The 23679-nt window shown below is 63.4% G+C and overlaps 2 protein-coding genes across 4 annotated transcripts in view; one reads left to right on the forward strand and one right to left on the reverse strand.

Annotated features, from left to right (window-relative positions):
• Positions 1 to 863: 863 nt before the first annotated feature.
• BHLHA9 (basic helix-loop-helix family member a9) lies at positions 864 to 1622 on the reverse strand. Its single transcript, XM_076354949.1, has one exon. It carries the CDS (start codon positions 1620 to 1622, stop codon positions 864 to 866), a length of 759 nt encoding a protein of 252 aa, XP_076211064.1.
• Positions 1623 to 5975: 4353 nt separating this feature from the next.
• Positions 5976 to 23679, forward strand: part of ABR (ABR activator of RhoGEF and GTPase) — a 42769-nt gene continuing 25065 nt past the window's right edge. The window contains exons 1-2 of one of the 3 annotated variants that reach the window (XM_076354928.1): positions 5976 to 6052; positions 20832 to 21016. In XM_076354928.1, the coding sequence (XP_076211043.1) occupies positions 20909 to 21016 (108 nt within the window). In that variant the 5' untranslated portion in view covers positions 5976 to 6052; positions 20832 to 20908. Of the gene's footprint in view, positions 6053 to 15939; positions 16160 to 20831; positions 21021 to 23679 lie in introns of those variants that run through there. The other 2 variants (XM_076354929.1, XM_076354933.1) reach the window with 2 other exon arrangements.

A 23679-nucleotide genomic window follows, 5' to 3' on the forward strand; every position in this document is an offset into this window, starting at 1 on the left:
TACACAGCGCGATTTACCCTGTCCAAAAATCTGCCGATTGTCACGTGTGCGGCAATAAAACCCTGCCTAATTCCTGCAGCAATTCCAGTTTGCTGAGGCCCGGGCAGAAGAGGAGCCCTCCCAGCCGGTCTGAGCTCTCTGAGCTGGAAGGAAGGGGCCAAAGGGGCCTTTCAGGTAAAATTCCCCCCCCACTTCCTCCCTACTGCTGGGACCGGCTGGGAGCACGCTATCGGCCTGTCCCACCAGAGCCACTTCGCTGCGATCAGGAGGAAACCGCAAATGGATGGGTGGGTTTTATGAAAGCCGACATCTGTCTCCCCTCCTGGCCTGGCCTCGCAAATCTGCCGGCCACAAACATCTGCACCAATGAGCTTAGCATCAAAAGTCCCAGGGCACTAACATTTCCCCGCTTCTGATCCCCTCCTTCACCGGCGGGAGCCAGAGTGACCAGCCAGCCAAGGGCTTTAGTGTGATCCCCGTGGCCCGTCTGTCCGCCCCACACATATTAACAGCCAGTGCCCTGGTCTTGGGTTTTTAAGTCATGTTTTCTCACAGAGCAAGCAAGTGAGAATAAATAACAGTGACAATCTGCAGCAGTGAGACCTCGCAACAAGAAACACAGAGCTGGCACTTCCAGAGGACTTCCCACCTTCCCCAGTTTTCCCGCAGAGCGGAGAGCCGCAGCCAGGCAGTGCTGGGGTCCCATACGGCGTGTCGGGGGCTCACGGCTCTCGCCAGCATCACAGCTGAGCTCTGCATCCTGCAGCGCTTCTCTCTCATGCAACAGTCCCTTCCCACTCCCCCCGTTTGTCCCGCGGATGCGTTACCTTCCCGGCACCGTCTCGCCACCCCAGCCCTGCAGGTCAGTGGATGGGGAGGCACTGCTGGTGTCCCCAGCTCTGGCAATAGCCCAACTGCCAGGGGACTGCCCTGGCCAGGGGGTCTTGCAGGCTGCTCGTGTATCTCTGCTGGCAGGCACCTCGCAGCCCGGGGTGGTGGGTCCCACTGGAGAAATAGGCAGGGCTGGGTATGAGACGATCCTCCTTCGGGCTCTCGTAGTGTTGGAGCTGCGTCTCAGGGGAAAAGCCGGTGTAGAGAGGGGACGGAGGGCAGCGCTGCAAGCCGGCAGCGCCTACATAACCATGCTCCCAGGGGAGCTGGGGGCGGCTGGCCTTCACCCCCGGCTCCTGTGCAGGGACCCCGGCCCGGCCGCGGCACTCGGAGTGCGCGCAGGGCCAGCAGCACCCGGCGCCGTGCAGGGATAGGGACAGAGCCGTGATCCTGTTGATGGCTCGCCGGAGGGTAGCGATTTTAGACAGCCTTTTGCCACCGAGGTCATGTTTGAGGGCCAGCCGCAGGGCATTGAAGGCTTGGTTGTAGTCCAGGATCCTCTTGCGCTCTCTGACGTTGGCAGCCATCCTTCTGGCCTTGGAGCGCACTGGCCTGCTCCTCTTCCTCACCTTCATCCCTTCGGCATCCCCCAGGCAGGTGGCTGCTTCCCTGCCCTGGGGGCCCCACAGACCCTGCCCGTAGCACGCCTGGGGTGTGCTCCCCGCTTCCAGCTCCTCTTCCGAGCTGTCGGGCTCTGGCGCTGTGCCTTTCCCCATGACTGCTCCCGACATGGCCGCGGTGAGGGGGAGCTGGAGAGGTGCTGCTGTGGTCCTGCCTCCTGCGAGGTGTGGGAGACACTCCTCCAGGGACATGCAGCCGCCTCTAAAAACCCCACCGCGGGGCTCATCACGTGGCTCCCTCCTGACCCTCCTCACCTGCCTGCAGGTGTGCTGCCTTGCGGAGAGGCACAGGGCGAGCCCTGCCTGGCCTCTGCCCGCGGGGATGCTCCTGAGCACGGTGCCAGGCCAGAGCATGGGGCACCGGTGCTGGGGTGCCCAGAGCTTGCGGTGGTGTCGTGGTTTAACCAGGACAGGTGGGATGCTCACCGGTCCCAGGGGGGAAGCACCTCTACCAAGCACACACTGCAGTGGTTGCTTCAGTTTCTGCTAAGAGCTTGGTCACTGCAAGAGTTCCTCGAGCTGCTCTGCCCTTCTCTACGTTAGGCAGGCTGGCGGCTCAGCCTGGGCCGGGTCATCCTTGGGTTTTATACAGTGCTGTGGGGCAGAGCCCCGTGGGGCATCGCCACCTTGGCACGGGGCTCGGGCTCCGCTCCCCCATGCTCACTGGTGCTGCAGCATTTCTGTTTTTTCCCAGCTAGGGGAAACTGAGGCACAGAGTGATGAGGTTGCTGAGGAGAGCAGCGAGTCTTGTGCCTGGGCACAGGAGAAGACAAAATGATTCCTGCTCCAGGAAGGGGGCTGGAGCACTGAGCTGCCGTTGAGACAGTGCTTTAGGGCTGCTCTATGCAGCTGCACCCCAGTGAGACGAGAGCATCTGTGGGCACAGAAGTAGGTGGGTGCCTCGGCAGGAGCAGCCCCCGGGAGCCTGCAGAGGAATGTACCGGGCTTGGCACGCCTCTGCCCTGCGGAGCAGGAAGCAGGAATGTGGCAGGGGGGATAGGGGCAGGTGATAAAAGAGCTAAAGTGCTACCTGCCTCCAGAGCCTTCCTGTCCCTTCCCAGCAGCGGGGAGCCCGGGGGCAGAGCTGTCTGGGCTGGTGCTGCCGGGCCTGCCCGGCACTTACTCTGGGGAAGACCGTGCTGAAAGCAGCTCCTTGTTCCCTGCATCCCCAAGCCGGTGGGACAGAGGGACTTGCCAGGTGCGGCGGGTCTGGAGGCCATGGGGAGGGCCAGGTCCTCATCCTCCAAGCGGCGCGGGGCCGCCACGTGTGTTTGCCCATCATTTCATTAGCGAGCAGTCGCTAAGTGCCTTCCTGTGCGAGGGGTAACCTGTTGAAAAATGGCCCAGGAGTGGGTCTGACAAATTGTTGGGGTGACTGGTGCAAAAGCAGAGCCCCCGGGAGAATGTGCTCCCCTTGATCCATCCCTTCCTATCTGATTGTCCCGGCTCATGTTTGATCAATAGCCACAATTAGCGGGGGGCTATTTGTCTATTGCCCTTCTCCTCTCTTGGCTCTTTGAAGTCGGAGCTAATTTAGGTGCCTCTGCTCCAGGAACCCAATAAATCAGGAGCTGGGGCCTCGGGGAGAGGGGAGGACCAGGCAGCAGGACTTCAAAGGGAGGTGAAGCTTGCAAATATTTTTGAGCCCTCACCTGTGCTCACTATGGCCCTCTTGTTCTCCCCAGCAGCCTTCTGGCCGCCCAGTCTTGCTCTGCCCAGGAGTGGATGCTCCCCCGGCCATTGACTTACACAGTGAGCTCAGCTCGGGAGCAAGAGGCTCTTCGGGATTCTTGAATGCCGGCAGGACGTGCATGCTGGCCCACTTTGAGATATGCCTGTCCAAAACCCAGCTAAGCAGGACAGATCCCTGCCGCAGGGATGTTTTTGCTCATGTGGGAGGTCAGGAGGTGCAGTACGGAGCAGATGCAGAGGTGGCTGAGCTTGGCACAGAGCTGTGTGCCAACCGGGGCGATGCTTGGATGGCAACAGGGGCAGAGGGCAGGCAGCAGCCCAGAGGTGCCCACCAGGCAGGGCAGAGCCCGCTGCCCCCATCCTGCCCACAGCCCCCGGGAGCTTGCTGGGGAGCGCTGCCGGGGGTTCCCAGCATCTCAGCTCTGGGTAGCCCTGGCCCTGCAGGGATCCAGCTCTCGGAAGCGGGCAAGGCCAGACTGTAAATCACAGGTCATCGGATGCCACCTGCCACCTGTAATTAGTGCATCCCGCTGGGCCGTCCCCACCTCGTCCTGGATGCTTCCTACCTAGGTGCCCATTACAGGGTGGGAGGCCAGGAGGAACGCCCACCCTGGCCCTGCTCCCTCAGCCCCCGCTGATTTATCGCTGTGCGCTGGAGAGATTTATGGGCTGAGACGGGGAGCCAGAAATGTGTTGTAAGGCTCTGCTGGGCCCGTCTGCCTGACAGATGATGAAAGAGCTGTAATTATCCGTCGCCACGCATAAATCAGACCACTCACGGCACCCCTCCTCCTCATCCATGAAGGGGTTCAACCTCCAGGGATACCCCACCTCTCCAGCATGTGTCACACCAGACTGGGGCACTGCTGAATGCTGGGCATCTGGGCAGCATCGTCACAGTTCTCGCGGGTCCCATAGCCCAAAGGTGTGTTTTAGGAGTCTTTGCCCCTAACGCTGCTGCTGAGTAGGGGCTGCAGCTCCTGCAAAGGGCCCGGGACTGGCCGCCCCCCACTCGCATCCATCCAGCACCCCCAAACCGCTGCCGCTTCCAGGTGAGAGCTGCCGGGGCCATCCGGGAGCGCAGCCCTCACTGGAGATGAAAGCCCAATGGGGTGGTGAGGGGGCAGCTGACACGGGCTGGGGGGGCTGCCCAGCTCCTGGCAGTGTCCCAGCACCATCCATCCTCCTCGGGAAGGCTGCACCGGGAGGCACGGCTGTGCCAGAGGGAGCCCACGGAGAGGGAGCCCACGGTGCCAAGGCATGAGACCCAGGGACTGGCATGCAGGGAGGTGCCCACCCCTGCACAGCCCCCTGCTCTTGGGTGGTGATGGAGGGGAAGGAGGAGGCGGTTGTGGCGACACTGCCTGGGCCCAGTGGGTAAATAAATAGGGCGCTTTGTTCCTGCTGGGGCACAGCCAGGTGGCACAAGGGACACTGGCTTGTGAGTCATCCACAGCCAGCCATCATGCAGTACACGGGAGGAGGCAGAGGAAGGCAGCTCCCCGCGGCCGCGCTGCCTGGAGGCTCCTGCCTCTCTGCCCCTGGCACCCCACGAGATCCTGTGCCCCAGCGCCTCGCATGGCACAAGGGAACCACCAACCCTGCCCAGGGCGTGGGGTTGGAAAGCCCTGTCCCGTGGGGCAGGAGTGAGCTGGGGGGACACGCGCTGCCCTGGCAGCTTAAACGCAGCGGGCACACGTGCCGCGGCACAGAGTGGGCGAAAAGCCTTACGTGGGCCTTCATCGCCCACCGCAGGAGTTTGTGCCTGCCCCTCCGTCTGGTGGGAATGGCCCATCCATCCTCAGACAGACAGGGCAGGCAGAGCATCACCGGCCCGAGGATGAGGATGGCTGGGAGACGGGCGGAGCTCCAGAGCAAAGGCCGGGGCATGCACTGGCTGGGGGCACAGCAGCTCGGTGGCACAGGAGCTACGCCGCGCTTCCAAGGCTCGGTTGTTCCTGGCTCGGGGACCGATTTCTTGCAGCGCGTGGGATTGTTTGTGTCATTAGCTGTCGCTTTGTTAACTGCTCTGACGCTGCCGACGCCAGACGCTTCCTCGCCTGCACAGCATCCTCCCGGCCCACGTCCCGCAGCTCCTCCGGGGAGACCCAGAGGTGGGGACGGAGGAACCGAAGGTCGAAACAGCCGGGAATACGGCACCGCCACCCCCCCCGCACCCCGCTCGGGCTCCCGAAATCCATCGCGGATTAAGCCCGGGGAGCACTTGCGGTGCTCCCCGGGGAACGAGCGGCAGAGGCGGAGCTGCCGGGCGCAGGTGACCCGGCGGCTCCCTCCACCGGGCTTGCAGCCGGAGCCGAGCCGGGGGGCGGTGGCAGCGCTGCTCCCCGCCCCGGCGGGGCCGTGCCGAGGCGGGGCGGGCCGGGGGCGGGCACCGACGTCAGGCCCCGCGGCGGCGGTGGCGGGGGGGGGGGGGGCGGAAAGCGGCGGCGGCGGCGGCGCGGGGGGAAACTTCGGGCCGGGGCGGGGGATGGCGGCGGGCGAGGCGGCGGCGGGCGAGGCGGCCCGGGCGGAGTTCGCTCGGCACTGGCAAGCGGAGTTCCCGGGGGAACCGGCGCCCCGCATGGAGCTGGGCTCGGTACGGGCCATGGAACGGGAGCTGGAGCGCTGCCGCCGCCACCTGCGCCGCCTGCAGCGGGCGCTGGCCGAGGAGCGCTTCAAGGTGGGCTACCTGGAGGCGGCGCTGGCCCGAGCCCCCCCGCCGCCGCCGCCGCCGCCGCCCCCGCCCGCCGCCCCCCGCCCGCCGCCGAGCCCCGCCGGCGCGCCCGCGGGCAGCTCCCCGGAGGGAGGCAGCGGCGGCAGCTCCGACGCGGAGGACGCTTCCTCGGCAGGTGGGTGCCGCGGGGGGGCCCGGCACGGCCGAGGGGGAGCCGTCCCCACCCTGCGTCCCAGGGCATCCCACACCAGGGACGAGGGTGTCCCCAGCCCCTGTACCACCCCCATCGCATGGTCAAGGGCATCCTGTGCCGCTGCGCATCCCCAGCCCTCGTGCTGTCCGCCCTGAGCTCCCATGCCATAGCCCTGGCACAGTCAAGGGCACCGCCTGCCACTCCGTCCCCACGTCCCCATGCCATGGCATGCCGTTGCTAAGGCATCCCAAGCCCTTGTGCCATCCCTGTCACATGGTCAATGCACACCATGCTGTGGCACGGCAGAGGATCTGATGGTCTCCCCAGGCTGTCCCCATCAGGCAGCCAGGGGCACCCCATGCTGTCACATGGCTGAGGCCACCCCAGGCCCTTGTGCCATCCCTGTCAAACAGCTAATGCCACCCTCAGCCCTTGTGCTGTCCCACCACTGAGACCACCCCAGGCCCTTGTGCCATCCCTGTCAAACAGCTAATGCCACCCTCAGCCCTTGTGCTGTCCCACCACTAAGGCCACCCCAAGCCCCTGTCCCACTTCTGAGGGTGTCCAGTGCCAACACCCCATCCTCAGGCATGCGAGGAGGGAGGGTGGCTGGCTGGTCCCCTGCAACTGGCTCTTGGTGATGTGCCACTGGCCCAGGAGCCACCGCTGGGGCTGGGACACTGAAGGAGAGTCACTTCCTCCAGGTGTGACCTGGCTCACGGGGACACCCCTGCTCGGGTGGCACCCTGTGATCTCCCTTGGGGAAGTCCTGGAGCTGCTGAAGTGGAAGCATGCCAGGGTGGCGAGGTGTCCCGGGGCGTTTCTCTGGGCGGATTGAGGATGATGTTATTTTGCAAATGACTGGCTGTTTTGTGGCACTGAAGGCGCAGCCAGCTAGCACTGTCACCCGTCACGCTGTCCTACTTCTAGTGGCCTGGAAGTTGTTATTGCATCAGCTTTAATCCCGGTTCGAACACAGTCCTGACAGCTAGGGAATGTCACTTTTTATGTTGCTGATTCTGCAGATGACTTGAGTTAATTTTGTTGTTGCTCGATTGTTTGGGGTGGTGGCTTTTCCCCAAGGCTGTATCATCCTGGTTTAAGATTGCCGGGGTAGCAAGTACTCTGATGTTGAACCATGCTTAATATTTAGCGTACTTTATATTTATTGCATTAGTCTGTAGGGCAGGAGAACAGCTCAGTTTCCGTTTCACCTTCCCGAGCCGTCTGGAGGTGAAACGTCCAAAGTACATGGCTACTTTCGGTGTTGTCTCCGTACTGCGCCAGGCTCGCTCACACGTGTTTGTGCCTCTCCCTGATCAGCAGGGACCGGCCGTGGGAGCCTGTTCCCGGCCCCACAGTGAGAACCGAGGATGTTCGATTTGTTGCCTTCAAAGGGCCACCCCAAGCCCTTCTCCAGCTCCCCATCAGTGGGCACCAATTGTGGTTTTTGGAGAGCTGCTCAGTGGCCAAGGGGGCTCGAGCGCGTCGGAGTGACCAAGCGCCAATCCTTCTGATTTACGCTTGGATCCTGCATTTTATTTTTTCTGGGTAATCCTCCTGAATGTTTCCAAACACCCAGGACTGTGCAAGGCTGCTCTCAGGCCGGGGGGGGGATGTTGTTAAAGGGACTTCCCTGGAGCACAGCGTAAGCCCCCGAGGGTCCCGGCTTCATAACTCGGAGGGGTCCTCCAGCCCCACGCCACCCTTTGAGGAGGCTGGACCAAGACCTTTGCAGCTGGTCAGGGTGAGTCTTTTGGGAAAGACCCTGAAATCCAAGGTTGCATCTGCTGTGGTTAAATGTGGCCTCTTCTTCCTCGTCCTCCTCTTCCTCCTCTTCCCCCAAATGGGTCTCCATCATGGTGCCCAGCTCCTGTACTCGTCCGAGGAGGCAGCGTCCCCTCCGCCGAGTGCCCGGCTCCTTGCCCTGTGGCACGGCCGGGCTCTGTGCGGAGGTCGGCTGACAGCAGCGGCGAAGGGCTCTCCCAAGCCTTGTCCCGAGCCTTTCCCGAGCATCAGCGCTTTTCTTTGTTGCGTGTTATAAGGGTGCCTGTGTGCACTGCCAGTGCTGACATTTAAAAGCAGAATTTGAGAGTACAGTAAAACGCGTGCGGTCGTTGCCTGGATCCCCCTTTCTCCGGACAGTTGGTTAAGTTAGTGCTCCTGTTGTTTTCTTTTCACTTCTATTTTTCAGATATAATTAAAAATTCCCGATTGCGGTGCTGTTTGCTTCTCCCACCAGCAGTCCGGGTGGTAACTCAGTTACTGCTGCTCTGCCTGGGGTCCCTCGGTATTTTATGTGAATTTTGGAGCTTAATGGTACTGGTGCTGTGGCTGAACATGGTCGGTCCCTGGCCATTTCACCGCAACCTACGGCAGCGCTATCTGGACAGCAAGCAAAGGAGTGTTGAATACCGTCTTTATGGGAATTACTGGGGAAAGACAGTGGTTTCCTTTAAGTAGCTTCTTATTAATCTGATTTAAAGCAAGGAAATCTGCAAGATGCCCCTGTTTGCAGCTATTGCATGAGAGCAGCGTGTGTGACAGCCAGATACATGATCCTGGCATCTGAAATAACGCCTGTGCCAGCTCACCCGGGACTGATAAAATCTGAGCATCAGCGAGCAGATGGCTAAAAATGACACGTGGAAAGGACTAAAATTCCCTTCATCTCAGCCGTCACCTGTCCCTGTGGCTAAACACGCAGCTGGCCTCACAGCTGAGTATGCGCGATGCTGCGCGTGGCTGTGCCGGGAGGTGGTCGGGGTGCGCCGGGGTGCGGCGGTGCTTTGACTGGGTGCTGCCTCCATCACCTCCCTTTTGCCACGGCACAAGTCTGGGGCGAAGGGTCCGGTGCTGCAGGTTGGTACCCACGAGGAGAGTGAGCTGAGTGGGCGGGAGGTGACTGTGTCGGTGACCGAGAGGAGGGACATGGTGATGCTCATTCGGAGATGCTTTGTGTCCGGCAGCCGGGTAGCGCCCACAGAGGTGGAACAAACTCAGCGCTGGGTTTCCCCGCTTTGCCCTTGGGAAGGTGAGAAAGAGGCCAGCTTTGCTGTGGAGCTGGGATGCTGCGGGAACTCGTGAAGCTCCTCTGGAAGGCTGCTGGATTCGGGAGCCTCCAACCTGCCCCATACAGCGCCCTGCGCCCCAGAGACATGAGCTCTGGGGTGGGGAGCGCTGGCATAGCTGGAATAGTCCGTAGTGGCGTTGGCTGATGGATCTGGTTATGGCAGGATGCTGCAGCTGCGAGCTGTGCTGTAAATGAAATCCCCGGCTCTCTGTTTAGCTGGAATTACAGTTTCTGTCGTGAAAAGATCCTGGAGTCACATGGGCTCTTCTGCTCGCCCTGCCACACCGCCTTCGCTAGTACCTTGGGAAACGGGAAGGGAGGCTGCTGGCAGCAGCGGGGTCCCTGCCTCGCAGGGCAGTAAGCACAGAAATGCAGCAGTGTCAGTGCGTGCACCAAAGGGCTGAGATGGACAAGGGGCCCTGGCACGTCCAGAGTCCCCGGGGCGTCAGCCGCATCATCCCTGTGCACCCGGCTGGGGGCCGGATTGCCATGGGCATCATGCTGGGGGCTCCTGCTGTGGTTTGGGTAAAGGCAGGGCTTGTTGTTGCTGCTCCGTCCCTGCTTTCAGCTCATGCCGCTGCTGGCAAATACATGATACTGCAAAAGTGGCATCTGTCTGTCCCGGAGGAACTCCTCCATGGTGGGGCAGTGCTGCGGGCAGGACTCTATCCTGCTGTCCTGAGCCACCCTTGGACCCTGCTGGTTCCTCATCTCTTTCTTGGAAAATCCCCTGAAACCCCAGCAAAAGGAGAACGGAAAATAGTGAGCAAAGTCCAGAGTTTATCCTGGTGCATCTCCTTCTGTCTGGGGTGGGTTGCGGCGTGCAAGAGGTGAAGGAGCGGTGATCCCGCAGCACCCAGGAAGGTGAAGTGTTGCATTGTCTGTGCATTCATTTCCCCTCCTGTAGCACCAGGAGGGATCTTGAAGCCGGTGCCAAAGCAAGGAGGTGCGTGGGTGGGAGCTGTCCCTCCCCGAGAGCCCATCTACCACCTGTGTCCTCTTATTTCTTTTTAATTTTTACTTTATAGTTTTTTCCCCACTGTTGGAAAGTGCTTGCTTGGCTCTAAAGATGCTGAAAGTTCCTCGTCTGGCCAGGGAAGGCCAGGCAGAGTTGCTGTATTTAATTTTAACTGCTTAGGCGAGGACAAAACTGCAGCGTGCATGTGTGTGTGCCTGCTGGGGACCTTTGAACTGTCTCCATCTGCTCTGGGGCCTGGTGGCGTTTTGGGAGGTGGCATTTCTCCACAACCCCCCCTGACGGCAGCGTGACAACAACCCCTGCGTGGCATGGGGCTGCCTCCCCGGAGAGCAGTGCTGCCCGAGCCGAGGACTGAAGGGTTAATGCTGGGGCAGGTTGGTACCATTAAAGAAAATCATAAATAAATGCAAAAGTTCACGAGGTTAAGTGTGTGCCTTTGAGTAGAACAGTTGCTGTTTAAAAGCAGGGCTTTTAAATGAGAGCAGTAAGTGCTGGTTGTTGGAGTAATTTCCTTGTGGAGGGCTTGTGAAGGAGCTGGAAGAGCAAAGGGGAAACCTGTGACCAGCTCTGCCTGCGGGCACCACCGGGATCTCTGCTCCGGGGCAGAGCTGGCAGCGGCCACAGCATCTGCTGGGTGGAGAAACGGCCCTCCCACGAGCCGGCACCCTGCGAACGCCGAGCAGGATGGACATGCGGTGGGATGGGGGTCCGTCCCTCTCACCGGGCAGGGGGGCGGTAGGTGAGCGGGCCCCGGTGGGCATATCTGTGCTTCTGGCAAGCTGTTGTGGCGGGGTCTGGCTTTCACCTGGCTTGTTCCCCTCTGCCATCAGCTCTCGCATCAGCTAAGCGTGGTTGCAGTAGGAATCTGGCTGCTGCCCAGCATCATGAACCTGCATCTCCTCCGAATCAGGTCCTCAAAATTGGCGTGGGCGTTCCCGGGGCGGCTTCCTCCTCTCCCCCAGCACAGCTGGGGTACCTGCTCTTGTTGGCCCAGAGATGCTGATATCTCACCTGCAGGAGGTGGGTCTGGCTGCAGCATCCCTGCGCGTCCCTGTGTGCCGTCAGCTGAGCACGGTCCCACTGGCTGGGTGTTTGGGGGGGTGTTTCCCCCCAGTATTTGGGGCAGAGACGATGCTGAGCTCCCCCAGCTCAGCAGCGTTCAGACGGTGGGCAGCGGCGCTGGGCTGCGCAGTCTGCCCCAGCACCCTGCAGAAGGGAAGGAAGGGACGCAGTTCCCCTTTCGGTGCCAGCGGTGCCATGGGCTGTGCCCGCTGCAGGGGCAAGCGCTTCGGCTCGGAGGTGGCCTACTGGCCCCCTTGGGCTCGGTGCAGCAGTGGCTGGTTGTGAGGCAGTCGGCGGCCCCCATGCAGGAGCAGCAGCAGCAGCAGGGCACGCAAGAAACCCTCATTAGGTGGCTGGCTACAGCCAGAAGTGCCCTGCGGGGCCTGAATACATTTGCATCGTAAGTCTATTGAAATCTGGTTTGGGTTTGTTTTTTTTTTCCCCCCTGGAAAGACACTTCTGTGCAGCGGGGCTCTTTGTTTGGGTGGTTCCTCCTCCCCTCCGGCCCAGCGTGGCCAGCGATGCCGCCCGTTGGGATCCCAGTGGATGGTTCTGCTCTGTCTTCTGCTGGATGCTGTCTGCTGCGGCCAACCCTGCAGCAGCGAACGGAGGGAAACACTTTCCCCCGTGCTGGCGGGGGATTAATATTCCCTTGGGTTAGAGACGGGAGCCTGGTTTAGCCAAGGCAGCTCACTGAAATGTGCATCCGTCCCGGGAAAATGGCACCTGTGCCCCTGGTTCATGGCGTTGCTGGGTTGGTCCTCCCGCTGAGGTCAGCCGGAGCTGCATCCCCAAGAGGCACCTTCAAATTGACATGGCTTTCCCACCCCTGGTTACTTTATCAGTGTTTGCTAAGCAGGGTAATTTGCATATGTAGATCATCAGCAGCAACGTTTCTTGGCTGTAGTTGGGGAGCGGAGCCCGGCCGATGCCGAAGCGAGGAGGACATCCTGCAGATCTGCCCCGAGATAAGTCCCAGCTGCGAAGTTCAGGGACTGTTTGAAGATCGGGACCGGGGCTTTCTGCCATGGGCGGTTTTTGTTCCAACGCTGTGAATCACCACCTCTTTCTTCTCCTTCGCAGGTCCCGCATAGGGAAGCAAACCTGGCCAAGCCGTCTCGGCAGTGCTGGCACCAGGGCCTGGGTGGGAGAGGAGCAGCCTGGGGCTGCGGCGCTGGCAGATACAGCTTGCAATCTCCTCCCTCTCAGAAGAGAGATGCAATGCGATAGCTGGGCCAGGCCTTCATCTGATATTAGAGGCTTTTTCCTGTGAGCAGCCACCACCTTTCTTTCCTTCTCTGTCTGGTATTTTGAGAGGCCAAGGGCGCTGCTGCTGCGGCTGGCTCTCTGCCCCCCTCCCCATGTTTGCTGGGGGGGGGCCTGCCCGGCTCTGGTGCCCTGCTTGGCTCCCCGAGGGCAGGAGGCTCCAAGCGGCTGCCCTGCGCTCCGGGCACCTCTCAGCCGTGCCCTGAGGCTGCAAGCGGAGCTTGGGGTTGGTGAAGCGCAGACCTCGGGGTTTCCATCCTGCAGGAAAGTGATGCTGGGGGAAAAGTTTAATGCTGAGTTGGACTGAGGAGTGGCATGTTCAGGACACCCAGCGGGAAGGATCTGCTGTGCTCCTTGGTTGGGAGGGTGGAAACATTTTCATTTATTCCTCTTTTCCCCCTCTGCAACCTCTGGCAAGGGAATAGCTGCTGCTCTGCACCAGCGAGGGACAGCCCAGAGCTCCCGGAGAGCCCGGCAGAGTGGGCACTGGAGGAGTTCGGAAAGCTGGGCTCTTGACTGGTGTCTCCCACCGCAGCCCTGGGTTCTGCTGCCCTGGCTGTGTCACTGCCATGGCTCCAGGACATCTAGGCTTCACCTCTCCCAACCAAAGGACTCTGGCTGCTCTCTTAGTCCTTATCTAATGCTGCCACTTGCATGGTGCTCCCCAACCACCCACTCCTCCTCTGTTCTTCCCCCAGGAAAACACCCTCTTTGCCCCACGCCGGTGTTGGAGGTGCAGACAGCTCCGGAGCTGCTCTCCGGTTGCTGCCAGCCCGGGGTGCCCACTGCCAGCCCCAGCCGTGGGTGCCCACCACCAGCCCCAGCCTGGCCCCAGGCAAGCGCCGAGGCTCATGTGGCCGTGGCTGGAGAAGCCTCTTGCACAAGAGTCCAGAAATAGCGATGCGTGGGCTGGCGGGCAGGGCCTGGGCAGATGCCAGGCAGACAGCCAGACACCAAGCAGGCTGCGCGGGGCTGGCCGGTAGCGGGGAGGAACCGCAGGACTCGGCTTTCCGCTCTCACAGCAAGGGTGCTCCCAGCTGGAGCTGTGCTGCGGTTGGAGCTGGGGGCGGTTAGGGTGCGTTGAGAACGCGGTTGGCAGCGTCTCCTGACCCAGGGCTGGTCTGTGTCACCGCAGGGTGATAGGTGTCTGGGTGTGGGTGGGTGCTCCCCCTGGCCCCGGGGAGAGGAGGGAGGTTCAGCTGCTTTGCAGGTTTTGGGGTTTTGTTGTTGTTGTTGTTTCTGCAAAGGTGAAAAGAGCATGAAAACCGAAGTAAAAATAAAGCCCAGTGGTTTGGTGGTGCTGTTTTGTCTGGGCTGTGCAAGGGCACCTGCCTGGGTTGGTGTGTGCAACCAGATAAGGCCCATCGGGTGCAGCACGGAGGCGGCTCCAGTTTGGGCATCTTGGTGTATGAGGAGGCTTTCCAGGGCACCCGCCCGGCCAGGCTCCGGGGCGCTTGGCTGCCTGGTCCTCCTGGGCCGTGGCACTGCCAGGGCCTGCTGTGCGGTGTCATGTCGGGGGTGGCCAGCTGGCGGAGGGGTCCTGGGAGTCTGGTGGCCCACGGGCAGTTCGTCTGAGTGCTCAGCTCATGCCCTGCATTGGATAAAGAGGAAGATGTGCAGAGAGGGGTTTGCACCGTGGCGTGGAGAGGCTAGTGCCATGGGTGGGAGCGGCCAGGAAGTGTGTCTGGCCAGTGGAAGCATGTGGAAAAACCCCTGCGTGCATGCAGAGAGCCGTGCATGGAAAACCGGCCACCCCGGGGGGCTGCGGGCTGCCTGCTGCCCCCATGTCTCTGCAGCTTCCATGCTGGAGGGAGAGCGGCTGCACCTTATGCTGCTGCTGCTGCTACTACTGGTGCTGGTGCTGCTGCGGCGCTCCCCGAGGCGTGAGCGGAGCACGGTTTCCTGCTGTGAACGGGGTTGATGTGCTCAGCCGAACCACCGTTGCCTTCCTGATAGCTCCCTGCGCCAGTCGGCAGGGCCTCATGCTGCGGGGGGCTGTGGGGGCACAGGGTTTGGCTGTCCCGATGGAGGGGACTCTCCATCGGGACCTGTAAGGGATGGAGCAGGGACAGGCCGTGGTACCAAGCCAGAGCCTGGGCAGGAGCAAATGGGGGAGCTGGTGGGGGACGGGGAGCGGCCAATGCGTCCCACTGTGCCTGCACTGTCACCCTTGGGGAGGGCTGGCACTGCCCACGCTAACGGCCTGGGGACAAGAGGAGTTTCGGCACCGGGCAGTGCAGGGGTGGTGGTGGTGCCCAGCAGCATCCAGTGGGGCAGCTGTGGGGGTGTGCTCGGCTCCCCAAAATAGCTGGGAGTGGGGTGGGCGAGGGGTGGGAAATGGCAGCTGTACCCAGGCTGTGCCCTGTGCTGCTGACTCAGCACCTGGTGACACACAGCCCATGGGGGTGGTGGGCTGTGGGCATGGGTCCTCACCACGCTGGGGCTGGATACGGCCCTCTGGGGAGGCAGGGCTGTGCCAGGGGCAGCAGTGGCTCCTCACCCTGGATGCCAGGTGCCGGTGGCTCCATGTGCCCCAGCCATGCCAAACCACAGCCTTGGCATTGCTGCGCTCCCCCAAAATATATCGGCTGCATCTGAGCCTGGTGTGAACATCCCTGGGAGCGGGGATCAAGTGGTGGCAGCGCCTTGGCAGGGTCCCCTCAGGTTTCCCAGCCGGGGCAGTTGCCGATGCCACCCACGTCCTGGCACTTCATGCTCTGGTGGCTCTGCCTTCCCCTTGTGCCTGGCGGAGTGTTATCCCTCCTGCCCGGTTCCCATCTGGCCCTGGCGCCTGGTCCAGGCCCTTCCCCGCATGGCTGAGCCTGCGGGCAGGATGTGGCCGAGGGCACCGTCGGGGGATGCTGCCCGCACCACCGGGACGGGGGCAGCGGTGCCGGCACAGGCTGAACAAGGGCAGCCTCTGCACTTGAACGCTTGGCTGGCGCCCTGACATATTGGGGTTGATGACTCTGGCACTTTAGATTTCCTTTGGCTACATGCAGCTGGGGAGGGTGGTTTAACCCCTGCCTGCCTGTGCCCCGCTCTGCTGACCCTGGTTGTACGGGGCAGGGCAGCTCCCAGCTCCTGGGGGTCCTGGTTTCTCCCACGGTTGCTGTAGCTGGGGGGAGCAGGGCCAGGAGGAGCCTGTGTCCTTCAGCCGTAGCGGTTTGAGGGGCTGCCGAGGTTTTGCTGGGGAGGGGGCACAGCATCCCTGGGTCATAGAGAGGGGATAAGACCATGGTGGAAAGGGTGGTGGAGCTGGGCTCCCCTTTTCCCCCCACTGTCCTTGGGGTGGCCTGGGGGGCAGCCGCACGCCCCTGTGCCACCACTGTCGTCTCCTCCTCCTCCCTGGTCCCCAGACCCCTGTGGAGGGTCGGCGTGGCTGCATGTGGGGGGACGCTGAGCTCGGTTCCCCCTGGCAAGGCAGGGGCGGGAGGCGGGACGCGCTGCCATTGCCAGGCGGCACCTCCTTCCCTGGGCACCCCTGGCAGAAGAGCCGCCGTGTGCCCGGGCAGGCGGCCGTGCCCGGCTCTCCCATCCAGCCCCTGCCTGGGCCTGCGGCCCCCCGCCTCCCGCCCTCGCCCGCTGCCTTTGTTGTGAGATGAGAGCCGGCTGGCGGGGCTGAGAGCCGGCGCAGCCCTCCCGAGCATGGAGCCGCTGAGCCACCGCGGCCTGCCGCGGCTCTCCTGGATTGACACCCTCTACAGCAGTACGTGCTCTGGGCTGGGGGGCGGCGAGGGGGGTCGGGGTGGCGGGTCCCCCTACCTGTTGTGTAACGCTGCGTCGCACTGGGGAGGGATGCTGTGCTGGCAATCCCGTGCCGGGGGGCTCCCGAGCTGAGCCAAGCCCAGGCAGGGGGCAGGCGATGCTGGCAGGGGGTTGCGCTCCCCTCCCTGAGCAGCCCGCATGCCCCAGTGGCAGGGCAGCGCTGGCCGGAGTCGGTCTGGCATCCCCCAGGCTCTGGGGATCTGCTGCTCGCTCCGGGGGTGCTGCATGAGCAGGATTGGTGATGGTGGCCCCAGTATGGTGGGGCTCACTGGGGCCGGAGCAGCCTGACAGCTGGCGCTGCCCACGGGGGTCCTTGGGGACATGGGTGCTTTCTGCCCCGTCCCTATGTGGCCGTGGGAAGGCTCCTCTACTTCAGCCGTGATTTTCGCAGCGAGCTCCGAGGCGCTGCACCGAGGATGCTGTGGCAATGCGGTGTTGGTACCTGGGGGGCTGGCAGCCGGCAGGGCCAGGGGTGTCCAGGGTGTGAATCCCCCCCCGTCCCACGGACAGGCAGCAGGGAGGAACGAGCCTCAGAGTCGTGCCGGTCCTGGTCCCACGGCAGCTGTGTCAGCGGCGGCCAAGGGAGCCAGGGACACGGCGAGGGGGATGGGGGGACTTGGTCACAAGGTCCCCGTTGTTCACTCTGGGGGAGTGTTGAGCTGCGTGGGCACGCACCCTGGGGGTGGGTTTTGGGGTGCGGGGTTGAGCTCAGAGCCTGGCATTTGTGGGGCAGCAGGGTTTGGCACAGGTGGGTGTGTGGGAAGGTGGGATGCTCCAGAGAAGGTGGCATGGTACCTTCTGCCGTGCCCTGGAGGGAGCAGGGGCTGCGAGGGGCACGTTGCAGATGGCTGAGCCCCCCCAAATTTTCCAGCCCGAAGCGTCCAACACCCACAGCCAGAGGCCGCATCCAGCAGTGGCTGTCCCAGGGTCCAGTGCAGCTGTGCAGCTTGTGCAGGCGGCTGGGCTGGAGCCCAGAGGCCGCATCCAGCCCCAGCCTCTGCGCGGTCCTTCCCAGCCATGGCATCTCTGCAAAGCGATGGCTCTGCCATCCCAAATCCTCCTCCAGCCACCCTCGCCATGGAGGGGAGAGGCATGGGGGAGGCTGCTCGGTGTGGTGCCCATGTTTTGGGGGACGTGGGGCAGGGTCTGGCCTTTGTCACGCCGGGGAAGGCAGCGGTGGCACGGAGGAGATGCTGTTTGTGTTGAGCCACCCTTTGGAGGAGGCCCGCGGAGGCAGGTCCGAGGCAAGCTCACGCATCTGTGTTGTCATGGTGAATTTTCACCCAGGCACAGGGAAACCGCAGTGTTTCCCCAAAACCTTGCAGGCTCCGTGCAGATGTTGGGCTTCTCCTGGCAGTGGCATAGGACTGGTGAGCATTGGGGTGTGCCGGTGCGCTCCCAGGGTGCCGGCGAACAGCATGCGCCTGGCTGGAAAGTGAAGAAAATGCCACCCTGAGCTGCTGTGACTGTGCTGTCACCTGCCCGGGCTGGGAAGGAGCCGGCTGCTGTCCTTGGCTGTGCTCCCTCTTGGGGACCATTGCGCTGGGATTAGCCCGGGTCAGACCTGGGAAGATGTGGCAGAGTGGAAACATTATTTTCCTGGGGAAAGTAACCCCCCATAGGACACGTTCCTGGCCCTGTCACCCTCCCGGGGCCACATGCCAGCCTGCGGGACCCCTGCCCTGACGGGTGTTGGTGTCCTGCGGGTGCCAGCCCTTGGTGTGTTACGGGGCTGGATCCAGCTCAGGGCCATAGGGCTGGGGTGTCCTCGCCCCCCCAGAGTGGCTCCCCTGGGCGAGGCTGCCTCCCTCCCCTTGGTCCCCATGCCTGGGGTGGAGCAGGAGGATTTCCACTGCTGCTAAAAAACGGGAGCAAAAATAGCGCTGGGTTTTGGCACAGGCACAGGAACAGGCTGCAGGGGCAATGCAGCTGTGGGGGAAGGAGGGAGGTGCTCAGTTTGGGCTGGCTGGGTGGCAGGAGCACCCCACAGGCAGGCAGACGCAGGGGCCAGCCCCTCCATGTCCCCTCACCCAGCAATGTCCCACTCGCCCGTTCTGGCTGCTTGGTGGTGCTTGGTTCCCTTCCTGCAGCGGGTGCTGGGGAGGTCCCTCTGCCCGGCCTCCCCAGGTGAGAGCCCCGTAAATACTGCACGGCCATGGGTGGCACAGCTGGAGCCATGGGGAGATGGCTCCGTCCTCCCTCCTGCAGGCAGCGCAGGGTCCCTCTCCCTGGCTGCCTGTTGGGGCACTGCCTGTAGGTCTCATCCCCAGCTCAGGTCTGGGACTGGGACGTAGATCTGCTCCAACTGGGAGCAATGGCTGTGTGAGCGCCGGGTCATTCCTGCGTCCCCGCAGGTCAGTCCCTTCCCCCTCCGTGCCATCGATGCCGCCTTCTTCCCTGCACCACTGCGGGTGTCACCTCCCAGGGTCCCCAGCTGCCTCATTAAAGCTGTGTTCCTTGTTACCTTGCCGCCGAGCCGCTCCAGCCCAGGTTGCCAGGTCTCCCACAGTGCCAGTGCCACTCTGGGTGCCCCTGTTGCCCACTCTGCGGTTAAGCCCGGAGCTGCAGACCTTGGCCTTGGTGGAGGGGAGGTGGTGGAGCCTGACAGCCTCCGAGTTGGTGTGCCTGGTGGGGACCGTCAGCTTTGTCCCCTCTCTGCTGCCTTGGCTCCCCCTTAGACCCCGCCTGATGGGGAAGGGTGCTTGGGCGAGAGGTTTGGGTTTCTCTGGGGCATCCCCAGCCCGGGGACAGTGCCTGGTTGGGTGGGCTCAGGGGAGCTGCGTGGGGTGGGTGTCCCGGGGAGGTGGCCGTCATGGGGGAACACCAATGCTAATGCACCTCATGCTGCTTCGCTCCTGGCCGGTGCTGGAGGCATCCCAGCTGGGACCCGTCAAAGGCAGGAGGGATGAGGGACATCCCACTCTGAGGAGGCAGGACGAGTTAGAGCCGGGGATCCCCTTTCCCTGGAAGCTGAGGACCGGGGGGAGCTACGGGCTCCCCCATCTCTGCCCATCCAGCTAGTTCATACCCAGTCAGCTCCTGGGTTGAATGGGGCCGCTGTGGCCTGGTGCGGGTGGCACGCCAGCCTCTAAGGGATGGTTATTAGCTGCTAATTGCTAATGTAGCAAGGTCTGAGAGGGGCTGCGATGCCCTGACAGAACTGGGATGCATCTGGTCTGTGTCACGGCTTTCTTCCATCCCACCCCCAGATGCAGCATGGGACCCCCCCGTCCCTCCCCACCAGCAGCGGGCAGGGCTCTCGGCCTGAGCAGGCTTCGCAGCAGTCTTTGATTTAAAGATTTATCCACTTTAAATATGAAGCCGAATGCAATATTAATGTGCTGAGTAGTGTTGGTGGGAGTCAGGGGAGTCCTTGGCTGGGGTAGTGGGGCCATGGGGGCATGAAGTAGCGGTGGTGCAGGGTTTGGTCTGGGATGGCTGCTCCAGCCCCACACACCCAATTTTGACCAGGGTGTCTGCCAGGGTCTTGGCTGGGGTCCCCCCACTGCCCGCAGCCGGGGAGCCCGTGGGGACGGCCATGGGGCTGCTGGGCAGGGAGGGGAGCAAGGGCCTGATGTGGGGTCAGGTTGGGCAAGCCGTGCCCGCCACCTATTTGGGAGCTGATGAGGGGGTCTCAGCCATGGGCCCTGGGCTGGGGGTGCCGGCTGCACCCCGTGGCCACCCCTGCCGCAGCCAGGCTCCCTTCCCCCTCCCCTTTGTCAGCATCTCGGGGCTGCTGCAGCCGCCTCTTCCTGCCGCCACCGAGCCGCTGCTGTTTCCATGGTAACAGGTTAGGATGTACCCCGGTTCCCCTGCTGCGCCCCGGGGACCCGTCACAGACCTCAGACCCCCCCTGCTCCCACTCGGGGCTCCAGTTCCCCAAAACAGCTTCCCCCAGGCTGTGTGCTACAGGGGGTTGTGGGACAGCGTAGGGCATCCAAAAATGGGTGCTGGCCTGGTGTGGCAGTGGCCTTATCCTGCGCTGGGGAAAGCAGACCCCTTCTGCCCCCCGAGCGTGGCCTGAGCCACCCATCTGCCATGAAGCTGCCGCCGTCCCCCTTCTTCCAGGGCGGGTGATAGTGTCCTCCATGCTGCGGACCCAGGCATCCTGGCACCTGTTCCCACACTCCAAGGAGGATGGGCATGGGGAAGCGGGGAGGAGGGCGGCCGTGGCTGCCAGCCCGGCTCCATCCCTCCCTGGGGATGGCACGGGGATGGTGGCTGCCAGGCCGGCAGGGTAGAGCCGCTTGTGTGGGGCCAGGGCGTCTGGCAGAGCAGCTGTCCCTGCGCAGACGAGGCCCACGGCCTTTCGGTGCTGTTAATTATGCAAATATAGGGAAGTGTGTCGAGCGGAGGATGCCCTGCGGGCCGAGAATGCTCTGTGTGATGTCCTGCCTGCTCGGCCAGGCAGGCAGAGAGCAGGCAGCTGAGGCCGGCGGGGCTGGGGTGGGCTGTGGGTGCAGGTGTGCGTGTCCGTGCGTGGCCCCGGGTATCGGACACGGGGTCAGTCGCCCGCAGGTAACTGCAGGCTGGGGCAGTTGTGGTGTGCCATGCAGTGACTCTCAGCGTGCTGCTGCCTGGATGCTCACCACCACCCTCTCTTCCCCTGGCAGACTTCAACTATGGTGCAGATGAGTACGACGCTGAGGGCAACGAGGAGCCCAAGGCGCTGCCGGAGGGCTCGGAAACCATGCCCTACATCGATGAGTCGCCCACCATGTCCCCCCAGCTCAGCGCCCGTGGCCAGGAGAGCGGGGACGGCGTCTCACCCACGCCCACTGATGGCCTCGGCACAGGGGTAGGTGCTCGGGACGCAGAGCTCTCTGCCGGGTGTGGTTGAAGCCAGGGCTGGGGGTGCCCAGCTTGGTTGTTTCAGTGGTGTCGGCGGTGCTCTGGTGCTGCGGTGACCTGGGGGACTGTCCCCTGGCATCCCAAACCCTGCTGGCCGTGGCCCTCTGGGCTCCGGGGAGCAGTGCCCTGTTCAGCTGCTGTTTGTGAGGGTGCCACGTCTGTGGGACACGTGTCCCTGCCCCGTCGTGCCATGCTGGTGGCAGAGCCAGGACGGCACGGGCCGGTCGGAGAGCGGGGTCCGGGTGCTGGAGCCCAGCCGGGCTTGCTGGGAGGCATGGGGTCCTTGGGGTCCCTGGGGTCCCCTGCCCGCTGTTCCGGGGAGCCCTTGGGGACAGGGTGCAGCCGCTCCGCCGGGCTGCCGGCTCCATCTAGCGGCACTCGGGGACGAGCCGCCAGCGGGAGGGGACACCTTGTGTCCCCCCTCTTCTGGGGAACTTAGGTTTAACCCTTCCTCTCCCTCTGCTCTTCCGAGAGCATCCTCGGGAAAGTCCTTAGGGTTCATCCAGGATCTTTCACAGGAGGGATGCTTGGAGAGCTGCGGGGCGGGAAACCAAAGGGAAAAAAATGTTTTTCCAGAGTAAAAGTTTCCGTAAAGCCCGGGGGCGGTGGGGCCGCAGTCCCCGGGGACATCGGGGCTGCCGTCCCGGGGTGTGCCCTGGACCAGCGGACCCTCGGCAGGGCAGCGGGCGCCTCTGGCCCCTCGGCACAGGGCTCGGGGCTGCTGGCGGGGAGCGACCGCCTGGCCGCGGGCTGGGGGAGCCCCCCCCCGGCGCCTGCCGCTGCCCGGGCTGGGGGAGCTGCCGGAGTCCCGCAGCGGGCCGGGGGCTGGGGTTTGGCAGGGGGAGGAGGCCGGGCTGGGAAACGTGAAGGTTTTTGTCGTGGAAAGAGTTAAGCCCTTAACCCGGATGCTGAGGCAGAGGAGGCGAGAGGTGTGGCTTCCTCCCCAGGGCCCGCTGCTGCGCAGCATCCTCCTCCCGGCACCCAGCGCGGCCGAACGGCGGTCCCTGCGGAGGGAGGGAGGGAGGGAGGGAGGGCGGCCTGCCGGCCCTCTGCCACCCCGCTGCGCCAAGGACCCTGTCCCAGGGCTGGGTCCAAGCCACCCGGGCTCGGGGCCCCTTTTCCCCCAGCGGGACGTTGGGTACAGCCCTGCGAGCGCCAGCCCTGACACCCCGGTGCCAGGGTTTGGCAGTGGGGTTTGGCAATGGATGTGCTGTGGGCGATGGGCTCCGTCCCCGGGGAAGCGGGGTTAGGGGGAGACCGTGGGGGATGCTGGCAAAGCAGTGCCCTTGGGGGCTGGTGGGGCGTGCTGGTGTTGGACACAGGCAGTTGAAGCCGGCTTGGTTGGCACTAACAGGATTGGGAAGTGTTGGAGCTCAGCGCTGGCTCTGCCTCCATCTCTTTATCTGCAGCTGCTTGCACTGGGGCTTAGCGGAGCATCGTCTGAGTACCAGCATGTGTGTCTAGCCTCGCGATGGGCATGGGCTTGTGTGCGGGTCCCGCCGTGGCCGGTGGCACAGGCTCACCCCATCACTCTTCTCCAGTGAGGCAGGACTGGTGTCGCTGCCTTTTGGACGTGTCACCTCCCAGCCTGGGGGCTAGAGGAGGGTTCTGGTGGAGCATCTCTTCTTGCAAGCTCCTGGGGCTGCTGTGGCTGTGCCTGGGGTCCCCTGGCCGCTGCGTACAGACATGGCCTGTTCTTCCCTCTCCTGCCTGGAAAACGCAAGCGCCGTGGTCATGGTGTGGGGTGGTGGCCCAGCCCCTGCTCGGGTGCTGCTGGGTTTGGCGCTGCAGGTGGCTTTCCCCTGGGCAGGGAGCATTCCTCGCTCTGGGGACCTGGCCGCAGCAGGCAGGGACCTGGTGCCCTGGTACAGACCCCTCTTAGCAAAGGCTGGGCAGGGCCTGAGCTGTGGCGTGGGCACAGGCTCTGGAAAGTCCCCGTGTCTGTGTCCCTGCCCACTTCTTGCAGCAGGAGTTTGTTTCAGGCTTGGACAGGCATGGGGAGGAGAGCCAGCTCCTGCGGGCAGAGCACATGCGGCCGCTGGTTCCTCTTTTGCCACTGAGGAGCGGGGGGAAACTGCTGAAACAGCTCTTGCGTTAGTGTCCCCTCCTCCAGCCCGTTCTTGCCCCATTCGCCAGGGCCCACGATGTCCCTCACAGGTGTCACACCACCGCTCATGTCCCCGCTCCCCAGCTGCCCTGGGGTTGTGGTCGGGCTGGGACAGCGGCAAGGTGGCAGTGCTAATCCCCATGGGATGCGGGGCAGGTGCTGTGGGAAGGTGTGTGACTCAGCTGCGTTGCCCTGTGGAGCTGCTGGGTCCCCTCTGGGACGGGGAGGGGTCCGGGACCCTTCTGGGGGTGGGAAGCCAAGTCCCCTAACGGGACCTGATTCTGCTGCTGCCTTCCAAGGTCACTTGCGCTGGTGGCAATCCCCATGGTCCGTCTCTCTGCCTGCCTGGGGGACACGGGGGGACTGGGGGGGCCGTGGCAGGCAGGACGGGTGCTCTCCCTTTGCTGGCTGCTCCGCCTGCCGAGGGTGCGGGGTCCTGGCAGGGGACCCCTCCCCCTGGGTCTTGCTGGGCAAGCCGAGCTCTGTCAGCGTTGGGAGAGCTG

The sequence above is a fragment of the Aptenodytes patagonicus genome, chromosome 17 (genome assembly GCF_965638725.1).
Source record: "Aptenodytes patagonicus chromosome 17, bAptPat1.pri.cur, whole genome shotgun sequence".
NCBI lineage: Eukaryota > Metazoa > Chordata > Aves > Sphenisciformes > Spheniscidae > Aptenodytes > Aptenodytes patagonicus.